Here is a 15,855-nt window from a genome sequence, read left to right on the forward strand (position 1 = left end):
CTGGATGGCATTCCTTCCCTTCAGCATATCAACTAAACCACGCAGCTTGGTGTCATCAGCAAACTTGCTGAGGGTACACTCAATCCCACTGTCCATGTCACCAGGAAAGATGATTGAACAAGACCAGTCCCAACACTTATCCCTGAGGGACAGCACTCGTTACTGGTCTCCAGCTGGACATTCAGCCATTGACCACAACTCTTCATGTGTGGCCATCCAGCCAGTTCTTTGTCCACTGTGTGGTCCACCTATCAAATTGATGTCTCTCCAATTTAGAGACAAGGATGTGTCGAACGCTTTGCACAAGTCCAAGTTGATGACATCCAGTGCTCTACCCCTGTCCGTCATCTTTGTAGCCCCAGCATGGAAGGCCAACAAATTGGTTGGTCAGGATTACCCTTAGTGAAGCCATGCTGGCTGTCACCAAGCACCTTGTTGTTTTTCATGTGCCTTAGCATGCCTTCCAGGAGAATCTGCTCCCAGATTTTGCCAGGCACAGAGGTGAGACTGACTGGACTGTAATTCCCCGGGTCATCCATTTTCCCCTTCTTGAAAATGGGGGTTATATTTCCCTTTTTCAAGTCATCAGGAACTTCACCTGACTGCCATGTTTTTTCAAATACAATGGTCAGTGACTTAGCAACTCATTCACCAGATCCTTCAGGACTCTCAGAGGGATTTCATCAGGTCACAAAATCACAGAATCCCAAGGGTTGGAAGGCACCTCGAAAGATCATCTAGTCCAACCTCCCTGCAAGAGCAGGGTAACCTAGAGTACATCACACAGGAACTTGTCCAGGAGGGCCTTGAATATCTCCAATGTAGGAGACTCCACAACCTCCCTGGGCAACCAGTTCCAGTGCTCTGTCACTCTTACAGTAAAGAAGTTCTTCCTGATGTTCATATGGAACCTCCTATGCTCCAGTTTACACCCATTGCCCCTTGTCCTACCACTGGATATCACTGAAAAAAAACCTAGCTCCATCATCCTGACACCCACCTCATGGACTTGTGCACATTCAGGTTCTTAAGATGTTCTTGAACCAGATCCTTTCTTACAGTGGGCCTAGGGTCTCCATTCTCCCAGTCCCTGCGTCTGCCTTCCAAGACTTGGATGGCTAGTAAAGACTGAGGCAAAGAAGTCATTAAGAACCTCAGCCTTCTCCAAATCCTGGGTAGCCACCTCTCCTGACAACTTCTGGAGGGGGCCCACATTGTCCCTAGTCTACCTTTTATTTGCAATGTATCTATACTATCCCTTCCTATTAGCTTTCACATCCCTAGCCAAGTTGAATTCTAACTCAGCCTTTATTCATTAAACCTCTTCATCATGTTTTAATGAAGCATTCACACAAATTAATCCAAAAGTCTCTCAGTTTGTTAGATTCATAATGTTTTTTTACCACCATCACTATTTTCATCTAACATTTTCAGTGTAAATAAAACTTAGTAATTCAAATATTTGCAAAAAGCAAATGAGAATTAATAATTGAGCAAGCTAGACCAAAATTACTTTAATGTAGGCAAATGCAGAACTTTTCTTGTGATGTTTACCTTGCTACTGAATAAACTGTCCTGACATTTTTTTGCATTACTCCTGGAAGAGCTACAGAACATTGGCAGAATTTACCTCCCCTTCTGTGGACTGTAAGTGAAGTTCTTTCCTACAGGTAGCCTTTAAGTCTCCTGCAGCAGCATTGACTTGCACTCCCTTGGGTGCTTCCATCACCAAAGATCTAGTAGGAGATTCAAGTCTGAAACACAAAAGCAATCACTAAAAAATAATGCACCAAATCAAGGCACCAAAACCCACCCAGCCCCCAAACCCACACTGCATATAGAAATGAATGCATTTTGAATGGTAAAGAAGTAAAAATGAGTTATGTGTGATTCTTGCACTACGCTTTATGATCTGTAGAAAGAAAAATTTAAGTACCTGTTTAAATCTATTCCTATTTAAGACAACATTTAGGCATATGCTGATATAAGCTTATCTGTTAGTGAGGCTTTCCAGCATTAGTACCTAATTTACTTAACTATACTAATACTAAAATATAGGTATTTAAGAATCCACACATTTCCTGGAGTGTTTCTGAAGAGACAGATTAATAACTAAAGTCTGCTTAGCGTCTGGTAAGAAATGTCAACTAAATAACAGGAAAACAAAACACTTAAAAAGTTTTAAGTAATGATGTAAAACTAATCAGAATTACTCTGCCTTCACCGGCCCATTCATATTTTGGAGTAGGTGTAACTGCATTATGTATGAAGAAGAGAAGAGAATCTGTTATGTCTCTGTTATCGTGGGGATTTTGCATGCTTTTGCTGTTCTGCAAAATGTTACGCTCTTTAACCCTGTTATAATAGGATTATGACACATATAATTGGGTCTTGGTATCTGTCCTCAAAACAACTACTGTTCTTCTATTGTCAGTCTCCATTTCCCTCTACTGTGTACCTGAGATCCTCCATTACCTTTAATGTGAACTATAATACTTCCTTAACTATATGATCCCACAGCACTGTGCAGGTTTCTCTTAAAAGGGAAGTACTAATGCAAAGACTTCATAAAAGTCCAGCTCACACACTGACTAGGAAAGATGTTTGGATGAAAACCATATTGAACTAAGAAACAGAAATTTGGATTCCAGTTGTGTTCAGCTGTAGACTTACTGTATAGGCCCATTAAGAGGGAGACAAATCTTTTAATCCATTTATATCCCAAAAATATAATGACAGAACACAGTTACATTTTACCTGAACAAAGCCTTTCTGTAAGATGAAATGTATTAATGACAAAAATATCTAGAACAATTAGCTTGAAGCAAATACTGTATTTCCCTCTTCAACAAATTGTATTTTGAATGTTAGGTCACATCCATCCAAAAATATAATGAGGGGGGGGTTGGAACTAGATGATCTTGAGATCCTTTCCAATCCTAACTATTCTATGATTCTATGATATAAAGGAAAGAGCAGATTGACAAAGAATTTGCTACAGAAAAGCCAAATGAAAGATCTGCCAAACAATGGAACAAGAGAATTTTAGTGTATTCAACTATTGAATATTTTAAGTGTACAGAATAGTGATGGATTATCATTTTGAAACCAAAATGCCACATTTGCACACAGAGTAAGTCACCAAGATGGTGTCCGTAAAATATTTCTGTTTGTAACATGTCACTGAAACTCAGAAGTGGAAGGAAAGAAAATATATCTGTAGCTAAACAGTCCAAGAGAACAACTCTGACACTCTGTAGGGAGAAGTTAATAGAAGGCTTTGCAGTTCTTTGGACCAGGAAGAATCTAAGTATCATGAATTATCTGATCATGTACATCAGTGTTTTTCAGGTGCTGGTTTGTGAACTTCTGATGGCTATAAGATAGCAGAAAAAGAGCTTCCAAAACCTTTTAGAAACAATATAAACTATAAAATTTAGAAATTAGGTTTTTGAAAGTGCTGTTGCCTTAAAGAGGTTTTACCTTTAATTTAAAATGAAACTGATCCGTTTAAATGTTAAATGATTGTATACTGCCACTCCGTATTTTTCAGCAGCATCTTTTTTGCGATTTATAACCTTCTTTCCAGGAATATTAACATTTGTTAGTGCTTTCATCTGCCATTTCATAATCATGAAGACAAAAGTGCTCTTAACTACATTTATTGCTTTGAATTCATAGGTATTAGCAAAGTCACAAATATTTCTGGTTTCCTAACATCAAAACCACTCTTAGACCTGACTGAAATTTTTCAACAGGTAAACAATAAAAATCTATTTACAAATATGTTTCAAGAAACTATGATTTTGTTTGAAAAATAAACTTTCTTCTTCCTCCTGAAACATATGACAGCGTATAGCTCAAAGTTGTTTTTTCTGATGTCATCACTGTTTTTCATGAACTATAGTAACATAAATGATTTCCAGTTTGTCTGGAAGTCTAAAATAAAACACATTTGGGCAGTTAATTTCTGAACTTGAGAAGTTAATAGCAGCCTTCTACAAACTATGGAGAAGAAAATTCTTTTTCAGACAATAGATCTTTTTAGCAGCTTCCTGAAAACAAATAATGTGGTAGAAATGTTAATGAATGGCTGATTATCAGCCACCCATCAACAAGTAAAACTGAATGACTAAATCTGTTTTACAGTTACTAACTTATTTTTCTTAATATTATTCTTGGGATGATGAATAATCATCTGAAAATGACTTAGCTGCACAATCTGCATGATGCTACTGGAAATGCAAATTCTATACACACAGAGAGATTATTTCCTTAATGTTTTGAAATAAATTAGGTTTGATATGCAGTTGGTTTATAATATTTTTTGTCATATTTCTGAAAGCTTTAATCTCTACTATAAACTTATTGTAACACTCCACATTGTAATACTCATTCCTCCAAGGAAAAATGAATTATTACAATAGCTTATCAAGAATCTGCTTTCTTTTCAGATCTACTGATGACCTGTCACAGTGGCATTTGCATCTATGAATACTATTCATACAATTTATTTTTTATTTCCCAAACAATAAACAGTTATGATGGAGAAGGTAATTAGTGCTATTATTAGACAGGAACTACAACACTGTAGGAATGACAAAGAAGCTTTTAAAATGAGGTTTTCAAATAATACATAATAACTGCATGTGATGCAGACAGATGATTTATCCAGAGCTGAGAAGGGCTTTTTCTCTTTTTAATTATCAATGGTTAATTTGTGAAAAAAGATAAATTTCAGAGGATCAAAGCTATGTGACTTTCAGCTGAATTCATTAAAGAGTTATTGCTAAAAAAGGCAACTTTTCATATATCTTCAATATGTTCCTTTGAAGGTATTAACATATTTCTCATTAGAAATGCAGAAACATTTATTTTTCATTCAGTATTTCCTGTTTACAAGCTGACCTAGATTGTATTAGAGGAAAATAATATAAAAAATATGAACCAAAAGGTTTAATTTGGGGTTTTAAGAAATATTTCAGGTTTACCTCTTGTATATCCCTCATATTCACATGGGATATGATTTATCTATGTTAATTTTCCTCTGTTAGCTAGCAGAAGGTATTTCTTAAAACAGAAGGAAATAGAAGATTTCTCTGTTCAGATGTGAATAATTTATTTGCTTCTTGTCTATTTAAGTAGTGGATCCAATGCATGCTACTTAGTAAAACAGCTAATATGAACTTCCACCACTTTGGACTTTGGATTAAAAATGAGATTAAAAAATAGGCTGTCAACTAGAGATCGCACATGAAAAGCAGGTACTCATTTCCCTTTTACTGGCACCTTTACAGCTGGGGGTCAAGAAATACTTCTAAGTATTTAACTTTTATATATGATGGGCTTGCCAACGTCCATTGCTGTGGCTTTTTTTTTCAGTCAGCCCAGAAATCCTGTTATTAAAAAAGGGTTTTGCAAACATAAAACCAATGGAAAACCTACACATTAATTTGGTCACCTTTTTGCAGATTTCTATAGACTGCAATAATTGTGACATTGATCATGCTGCTTGTAGTTGAAGATTTGTGGCAGTCTGAGGCTGCAGAGATGTAAGATACACAAGGAAAAAGGAAAGCAAATGGTTTCTGCAAGCCTCGCTTTTCCCTGCTTCCTATTTCTTGCTTTTAAACAAGTACTCCCAAACACAAAACCCCATAGAAAGTAGCACTTTTTTCTTTCCACAAGTGAACAAACCATCTTGTTCCAAATTTGAATTAAGCTTTTTTTGCAAAATATAATTTTGAAAATGTTGTTTTACAGAAACACCAACAATTTTAAAAATACATTCTTTCCATTTTTATGATTATGAAAAGAATAGCTGGCTGCCCCAACACTCGAGGAAACTGATTTCAAGAGTCCTCCACTGAGACTGAGAGTCCTTTAAGGAATTCCCTGAACACTAATGGTGCTTGATAAAATTAGGGTTTTCATTTCATCCATTTCCTGGAAATCAGTCTGCAAACTCCAGTAGTATTCATAAATTCCTAAGTAATTTTATGAACATGATGACAAATACACCTGGAAGCCTTTTTTAAGATGTTATAACTATTTAAACAGAGGATTCTTTATTAGCTGCATGTGACATCACAATGGGAATGCTCTGAATATGAAATTGTTAGTCACTCATTTGAAACTCATTACTTATACTATTTGCAAGATTATACATGCACTTTTAAACATATAAAGTGACTAAAATATTATTCTGGTACATGTAAATGTATTAAAATGTGTACCTTTTTGAGATACATATGAATCATTGCCAGTATAGTTATTTCTCCTGAAGCTTGTTGCATTCTAATGCTTGTTACATTAATCAAGTGCTTATATTTTCAGGATAATTTTTTTTTTTTTTTAATGAAATGCATATGTAAATGTGCAGGCCTCATGAATCCTTAGTATTGCTCACTGATCAACAACTACTCTTCATCAAGAAGTGAATTGTCATATATTCATGTGAAGCTCTCTTTGATTTATCTGGAAATCCAAACTTTAAGGGAACAAATTGTCACTATTTTGTGACTTCATAACATGAGCCCTAAGTTAGAAAAAGTTAAATAGATATCTTAAGGAATAAGTAATAGCCTAAACCAGTAAATATTAACATGACTTTGTTTTCTCAATATCCAACTTGGCAACTCATGGACAATTTATTGACTTAAATCAGAACTGAAGATTGGGATTCATTATACCCTTTCATGTTATGTCTGTGGTCTGTGTGTCACTGACTTCGCATGTGTCAGCATGCCCTTATTGTAACTCCTGAAATTCTCATTAACCCAGAAATCACCACACTGGGCTCAAATCTGAGTTCTAATTGTCTTGTACAATGCCACTGCTTTCAGTCCAATGGGTCTGCGTTATCATGACAACACCTGAAACCACTGAATATTTTAATGTTATTTGACACAGAAAATAAATCAGAAAAACAATTTCCCCAGATAGGGAAATAAAGGATCTCTTATGAGAATATTAAAAAATATTAGTCACTGGGAGGGGGGGGAAGTAAGGAATAGAGTGTCATCGAAGAATTTTTCAGTGATGTTATTAAAGCACTTGGGAAAGTGAAGAAACATCAAGGAAAGGTGAGGAGTGCTGGAGAGATCAAGTACTTAAAGCAAGAGCTTAGCAAAATAAGCAGGTTATGTGAGGAAAATTAGAGAGAACTTAATGTCTGGTTGTTTCTTAGAGTGGGTGAGGACACAACCAGAATAGCTAAAAACAGGGAAACTACAAAAATAAAATAAATAAATAAATAAAACCCCATAAACCAAGGCTTAACTGGAATCTCAGCAAGAATTCATGCACTATGGAATGTAAAGTCCCCTAAAACTCAAACTTTTGTGAATCAAAAAACTTAGTAGAAATTTGAGGTCTAGAACATGTGCTTTTATTTCTTAGAGAAAAAAACACAACATGCTTCGAAGTCTAAATATTCAGGCTGTGAGACAAAGACCTGTGTATGAGACAATCCAAAACAGTCCCTTAAGAAAAGGTATGGGAAAAGAATTCCTCATATCTGACACCTTAGAGCTGCCCCTATTCCACCTAAAGCACTCCTCTTCCCATAATGTTCCTTACTTTTGTTCTGACCTGAAACCCCTTCTACACATGCCCTGCCACTCCACTAAACATCCTTACATAAATTTTATTTTCTTCCCAGAAATAGCTCCATTACCTGAGTTGTATTTCAGAATATATTTTCTTAAAATAGAAATCTATCTTGTCAGAGATTGAAGCAACAGGCCCACAGATAATGCTCAAGTGGCTGTCAAGAGTAAGATCTGAACATAAAGTGCCTGAGGGAGACTGAACAGCCAGACTGGATTCTTTGAACAACTGGAAATGCATGAGAACTGGTTGACATAAAATATTCTCAGTTTTGAAAACTATTAGCTTCCTGTGCTTAGGAAGCGACAGCCCAGACCACCTGTAATCCTGCAACAATGTTTTCAATATTGTTTCTCTAAAGTGCCTTAAGATTATATAATTGGATATATTTTAGCTGATCTACATCATAAGGAAACTGCATCTCATGTGGAAAATTATTCTGCTGAGATTCTTTTAACAGGTTTGCTTCAACTTCTTCAGATTAAGCCTAGTAGAGACCTTGGAATATACTCTATGATGGCTCAAATATGCGTCTGTATTTGAACAGGCCAAGAAGACAAACAGCCCATAAAAAGCAAAAACCAAACAAACCTAGGGAAAGAAGGAAAGTTTTAGTTTACTTTCAGTCACTTCTTTAGGCAAGCATCAGTTTAGAGAGAACTAGAGATGTTTTTTTTTACCTTCTGCAACACAAAATAGAGTGGTAAACTACAAAGACGCCAAATAGTTTTTTTTTTTTTTTATTTTTGGCAGTGAATTCTATCTTGAAATACTTCTGCAGTTCTCTGTATAATTACAGGCAATAGAAGGTTGTGAACAGTGGAATATAACAGTTTTACAAACTCATGTACTCCCTGTAACTATCCACTACATGGCCTTCCACCCTCTGAGCCTCCTTTTTGTTATACCCAGCCTGTCTAAGCTTCAGATCTTTTGTCTGGCTCCAACATGGTGCTAGGACAAGAACCCAAACCATGCTCTCTGTACTCACAACACTGCTAGGAACCTTATGACCTCTATGTACTATAATAATGACCTGACCGTGAAGCAAGATACGTTAGCCTGAAGCCGTATGTATACAAATAGGCAAATTTCTAATACTTTGTGATATTCTGTTAGCATCTCTAGTGAGGCACTGATTTTCTGAAAACACATAGAAACTTAAGGATCTTTTGCCTTTCTATCAAATATGGATGAAACTGCCTAGCTGTTTCACAAATTATCAGGGACATGAAGGGAGAAAATTGATAGGCAGCAAAATTAAGAAGTCCTGTTTTCTTGGCAAAGTGCCTAAAGAGTGAAAATGGAGATACCCATAGGAAGAGGAAAAACTAGAGTGAGAAAATATCTGGTGGGAAATTTAGTATAAGGAACAAAAAAGGAAATTAAATTTTGCTCAAGTGATAAAAATATAAATAGCACTTTTTGTTATTGCAGTAGTAAGCCTATTCACTTAAAATCATAAGAAAGGCAGGAAATTGAAATATTATGGATGTTGCAGCAGCATTACTTGGCTTTAATGTACAAGTTTTACAGACTACAAGTACTATATCAGATCACATTTCAACAGAGAAACTACAGCAAAAGAAGTATGCAGGTACGGTGGAACAAGAATCTATTTGGCTTCGAGTACAAAGCATTTCGGAAATGATTCCTGCTGTCACTAACATCAGCCCCTAGGCACTGAGTACTGTTGTTCAAATTCCAATTAAAAAAATAGTCAACCACCTCTACCTGGAATATCTCTGAAAATTAAATAGTTGACCAAAGCTTGTGCTTTTGTACCTAGTCCTAAGGTGGACCTACATGGAACTAGAATTTCTTGAACATGTAGCAGCAGCTTGGGTCCAAAGTGGTACAACAGCCCTGGGGCAACCTCAGATGCAACAAACCCTGCTGGAGTCAAGGGCACAACAGCAGTGTCTTTCAAGTATACAAGTATTATTATAGCCTAATGTATTTGCATTTATGTACTGCAACTCACTGTCAAACTGCAGTCACCTGTGTGAACTCCAATGTCAACTCAGTAAACTCTCTACTGTCCCATGTTAATGATAATTACAGAAGTCACAAAGCATGGGGATGCAGCATTTGGAAAAATAAATTGGTTTAGGACTGCCAGCATGGTCTAGTGGACATTTTGGCTAAGATTTTATTAAAACATTAAAAGGTGCTAGGTCCCAGGCCAGAGCCTGGTACTCATTCACATACGCAACTAAACAGCTCTTGGCATATTTGAGACTCAGTTACAACTCTGCCAAACAATTTTCAGACAGTATTTGTAGGGTAGCATGAGTCAAAGACCATTCCCACTCAGCATTTAGGATACAACTATTCTGTTTTAGAGGATACAATGATTTTACAATATCAACGTAATTTTATCAGTTGGGCCTGAGGACAGAAAATAGGTTTTGCTACTGTTTTATTTCTGTGACAGAGGTAGCTTCATAGGTCACAGGGAGATGTCACTGGTGACCTATTTATTTGGATGTACTTGGAAAATGATCCCCTAAACGACAGATCACTGCTTTCTGACAACATTTAATTAAATTAGAAAAAAAAATATTTCTGGGGAAAATTAATGTAGGGCTAGGACTTAAAAAAGATACAACAGTTTGGTTTCTTTATTTTTTTATATAATTTGAAATAAGATTAAAAGGCATATGGTAACGGGAATCTTTAAAGAAATATATATGATCTGAGTGCCTAATTTTATTTTGCTGTCAGAGAACATCACATAAACTCACAATTATTTATAGTTCTTTCAAGCTACAAGGTTAAAAAGGGTCTGCATGTTACCTTCTAGAAAGGCTCATGCGAAAACCCAAGACATCTAAGTCCTAATGGTAATTTTCATCTTTTAAAAAAGATTAAAGTAACTTCAGAGTTTTAAAAAAGAAATATCACTGAATTCTAGGTAATATATAGGAGTACACGTATACAAAATCTTGTAGAACACAATATAGGCTGAACATATTAAGAAAAATATGGCTTGCACGTAAGTTAATGCTGATCAAACAACAATGGTTTCTGTTTCATCCATTTTTTTTTTTTTAAGTCTGGGTTCGGTTCATTATTAATGAGAGGGCAGAAAGTTGAATGGAAAATTCTCATTAATTTAAGTCCACCTTGGAAAAATAAGCTGAAGAAATGATGGAGTCGGAAAACATTAAGCAACAATGGGCTTTGTGGCAATGAATAAATGCAAAAGACAAGAGAGGTGAGTGCCTGATAGGTAAGTTTCATAAGCCATGAGGTGATTTTAATCCCAATGAAATGAATCCTGAAGACACAGGGTTGTCTAGCTTACTAGACATTTACACTCTTTAATGATTATTTAAGTATTAGGAAGTAGACAAAGCTCCTTCTCTATATTCTTTTGAGTAGAACGATTTCCACCCTCTTATTCAATTTTTTGCACCCCTGAGAAAAGTTTTTGTTTCCACTTTGATTTGTGCTGAACCTCCCTTGATTAGACACCATACCACCTCAGGGGTCATCGCTAATAAACATCTTTACAACTACTCTCAACAAAGACTGACAGGAGTCTTGGCAAGGATAGGGTCTTCTGGAAGACCTCAAACCATTACATTACCTTAAAATGATTACTGTAAACAATTCAACACAGTCATTTACTTCTTACACCTCACATACAATGGTCCTATAATGATCATCCTAAGTGCCTTTACAAATATAAGGAAGGGCATTGAACAATGCTTTTCCGTGGCAATTCACTGTAACCACTGATGGGCTGATAAGGGGATAGCTATATCATAGGAATCATAGAAGAATTCAACCTATGTCTGTATGGTTTCGCACCTGTTCTGCTGAGAGGGACCTTTGATTTTCTGCAATTGTCATATATTCCCATTAATTATGTATATAAATGACAGACCAGTATTTATGAGAGCACATACATGCACTTCAAGAAAAAGCTTTCACTATAAACCTGTCTAAATTTTCTGTTTCTCATTCTAGAAATATTTTAGTAACTTTTAGACTTGTTGTTTTACTGTGTACTTGTTTCTCCACTTTTGTGACTAATCCAGAAAACTTTGGACTTTTCTGATTTACAAATCTAGCCTCACTTGGAAATGAATTTTGGAAGTGTGTGTGTGTGAGTAGTATTTTAAGAACCCAGAAATATCACTTGAAGAAAAAATTTGGGTCTGTTTACTTTAACTTGACTTACATATTCTGCAACAGCTATAAAAAAAAATCAAAATCTGGGTCTGAATCTATTAAAAAGTACTGTACTCACTTGAACTTAAAACCCTCTGACTATTCCTGTCTCTGAGGAAAACACACTTCTCAAGGATTCTGCAGCAAAAGACAAGTCATTTATAAAAAGTAATGTATTTTACATTTTCTGTGATAGAAGTTAGTGGTTTTTTTTAATAGAACAAATTTGAGTCTACCATCATTTTGGCTATGTATGAGTCATTAAGTATGTAGTATACATTACTATACAGATATTCGCTTTTAATGAAGAAAATTATTTTTGAGAATACTGGACTTACAAAAAACTTTTTGAACAACACCTACTTGAGGTCTTGGGAAGGTTCTGCTCTGATATGGGGTGTCTCCACAGAGTGACCAAACACTGCCCCTTCTGTGCCTAAAATACATAAATAAAATACAGTACAATTACTTTGGAAAATAACACATTGAAATGTATGACCACAAATTGACATTTTTAGGACAAGATGTCTGATTTAATCCTTTATTAATGATAACAAATGTTTCATCATATTAATGTTTGCATTTTTATATAAAAATCTGGATGGCTATAATGTGAAACTTTTTCTGCTCATTAGTAGATGAATTCCATATACAAATCTGAAAGCATTTATAGATCCAAACTTTTCAGCATTGACGTGCCTGAAGTCTCATTTCAACACTTGGGAGATGGATTGTTCTACAGATGAGGAAAAGAATATCATAGGTTTTCCTGATAAAACACATTCTAGAAGCATCAGTTATTTTTTGTACACGCTCATTTCATTTGCTTAAATTTGGATGGCAATCTTTCAAAGGTTTTGTAATAATAGAAATATGATATAAATTTTAGGTGGGCTTTTTTCTTTGTTTGGTTGGGGTTTTTTTTAAGAAAATCCCCAAAGAATGTAGATGTGCCCATAAGCTTTTACTTGCCTTCTCTGAAGGTGGTGTACTGGGCACTGTACTAACAAAAATAGCTAGAACAATTGTGTAAAAGTCTTTCCAACAGAGAACCACCAAAAAATGTAAAAGAACTGATTAAAAAAAAAAAGTAATGCTTTTACCTTCCATCACTAGAAGTAAGATAAAGGAAACAGTCTGGGATAATTAAAAGTGATTACTACACATTCTGGTCTAATCGCTGTGTTTCAATAGAAGTTTTCTTGTGTTCTGAGCCTCAGATTTTGAGTAAGCTTAAAAATATATCCACAATATCTCCTGCTAGCTATGTAAGTGCTCAACAGAACTGAGGCACCACCTCGTTACAATATTATAAACACAATGCTTTCAATTATATAATGTTTAAATATTTTATAAGTATGTTTAGAAATGTTGGTTTTTTTTTTTTTCATGGAGACAAGATATATAGATATTTTTACAGTTAGCCAACAACATTTAGCAAACTATCCTACCAGGATCTGAAAGCAGAATGAGGCTATAGAATATTTAATTGCTAATACCTTTTTATAGCATTAAAGAGAAAATGTCCTGAGCAAGAAGCCAAAAAAAATCTAATAAATTGTTAAAGTACTGTCAGATAGTCATCATTGTTCATCTTTTTCTAAACTCCATTTTTGTAAAAAAAATTCCTTTTTTTTATTTATATTGTAAAAATAAATTCCTTTATTGTAAAATACTCTAGTCGCATTGAGTATCCTAGGTCCTAGGTTTTTATCTCCAGAAATCTATAAACTTAACAAATATCTTGGCAAAGCATACTGAAAACAATTTCATTACAACTGCTGCTATGAAGATTTCACAAGAAAACAACTAAATCTACTTTCTATAACAAAACTTTGTGAGTGTTATGGAGAACGCCAGGAGGGGGGAAAAAAGCATTATCTCTTCACCTAAAAGTATTCACAGAAGTGCAGTGCAAAATCTGTTTTTTAAACCTGATGTTGCCTTGCAATTCTACTGCCTTTAAGTGACAGGAATAGCATGTCTATATAGCCAGGCTTCCTGTCACTCAAAGCAATTCTAACCCCCAACTATACTGGCACATAAGAAATTCTACAGGAGCTGGATCTCAGAAATCAGAGTGCTCTTCCACATCCTAATCACCTTTTTCATCAACAAAATTAAATATTTTCAAGACCAAGGGTTTTTCTACTTTTGAAGTGGCAATGGAATATTAAGACATAAACAGATGAGCAGGATGCAAAATTGCCAGCCTTTGTTTATGAGAAGACCACAGCTGTAATGTTTGAAAGAACAGAATTAATGCAAAGAGGTATAAAACATCATTGTCATACAGGTCAGACACTAAATGCATCAGAAGTGTCAAAGATAATATGAGGCAAAGACTGATAACAGAAGATAAATGACAGCTTTTCTAAGCCAGAACTGGTATTTCCTCATTTTCAACAGCAGTTTTTTTAAAAGATGAGAAAGCATTTCTTACCTAACAAAACAGAAATTTCAAAATGAAGACAAAATTTGTTCAACCAGACTGAAAATCCAGGCAGGCAGAATTAAGGATAAACCAGTATAATTAAATAAAATACAATTAAAACTCAAAACAAACCAGTGTGTTCCTTTGGCTATTTGAAGATATAATACCACAATTTTTTTTTTCTTCTTCTTCTTGTACGGCCTTAAAAGTAAAAGTGTAACAGTTCTCACAGTAAATGCTTTATCCTCAAAAAATATTTTATCATTAACTCAAAAATATTTGCAAATTCTTTTATACTAGAAGAAAAGCAGGCACTTATATTGATTTCAGTAAGAAAGGTGAAAAATAAGAGCCATCCAGAATTTACTGATGTTTTTCCAGAGTTAAACAGCAAGATTATGAAAAATGGAAAGGAATTCTACAACAAATAGAAGACATGGATGAATATTAGTTAAAAATATAAAAGGAAAGAAAAGCTACAGGAAGATTTTCTTTATTTTTTTAATTTACTATGTGCAAATATGTAGTGTTTGGATGGGAAGTTAGATCACATAGTTCAATAATGCTTAGGAAATTGTGCTACAATCATACCTTTTTATGACTAATAAACAGAACAATATTCAAAGTGATTAGCATGGTTTTTTAATGAAAGAAATATAGTTCAGTTATTTAATGTTTTACAATGTTGAAACAATTTTTTTATAGAAATAAGACAAGGAATTATTATTAACTGTATTCCCTTACTTACAGAATCATAACCAAGACCTACTTTGAGATGAGTGAAATTCTAGGGAGAGATGAATGCACAGGAAAAAGTAATAAAAAGAAACTACTTGAACCTTCAAGTCCTTTCAAGTACAGCTCAAAAGGAAGTAGTTAGGGAACTGAATTCAAAGGAACATGAGTTAGAATGGATAGCTATAAAAAGTGAACCTTTCAGAGGAAATAAAATAGCAAGGGCACCGAGGATGTGCAAAGGATGTAAAATCAAAACTGTAAGTGTAACTGAATAAAATTACTCCCACCTCCAGTTTCCAGTGGAAGAGAATGAGTTAAGTAAAGACTTCAGTAAGAAAGAAGCATCTGTGAAGGCAAACTTCTGGTCAAAGAATACAGTCACTACAGAGGTTGCTAGAGAAAACTCAACAAATAGTATAAGCCAGGAAAAAAGACCAGAAGCCCAATTCTGTATTTATAAAGAAACCTCTTTATGCCTAACAGATTTATAAACACCAGAAAAACCAGACCTATAAAAACACTATTTTTTTGATACAGAGCAAATCAAAGTGACCCTTTTGCTCAAGCAAAAATAGTCACACTTTCTCCTGAAATTGAATATCCAGAATTCAGAGAGACCAGTGTAAACTACTGATTTCTGCTCATTTTACAGGTTCTTGAAATTCAGCCTTTGGAAAATGATGGAAGTACAATGCCAGTGTTTGGTGTCAGATTATATTTGCTTATGTATGCTCATACTAAGGAAATTTTGTCATTTATTTAACCAGCAAATGATAATTTTGTAATTTATAAATTAGCTCACATAACAACAACGGTACCTTCCAGGTGAAAAGAATGCCAGCTGAGGAGTTGATGAGCCAAGAATCAAAACCAAGTAATATATTATTTTA

At 34.9% G+C, this 15,855-nt stretch overlaps 1 protein-coding gene across 2 annotated transcripts in view; it reads right to left on the bottom strand.

Moving 5' to 3' along the window:
- The window catches only part of SGCZ (sarcoglycan zeta), a 207,917-nt gene that overhangs the window by 11,557 nt on the left and 180,505 nt on the right, over positions 1–15,855 (bottom strand). For both annotated transcript variants that reach the window (XM_034064861.1, XM_005149070.3), the window contains 2 exons: positions 12,157–12,229; positions 1,631–1,754 (listed from right to left, as the gene is read on the bottom strand). In XM_034064861.1, coding sequence (XP_033920752.1) covers positions 1,631–1,754; positions 12,157–12,229 — 197 coding nt within the window. The remainder of the gene's footprint in view (positions 1–1,630; positions 1,755–12,156; positions 12,230–15,855) is intronic.

Source organism: Melopsittacus undulatus, chromosome 7, assembly GCF_012275295.1.
Source record: "Melopsittacus undulatus isolate bMelUnd1 chromosome 7, bMelUnd1.mat.Z, whole genome shotgun sequence".
NCBI lineage: Eukaryota > Metazoa > Chordata > Aves > Psittaciformes > Psittaculidae > Melopsittacus > Melopsittacus undulatus.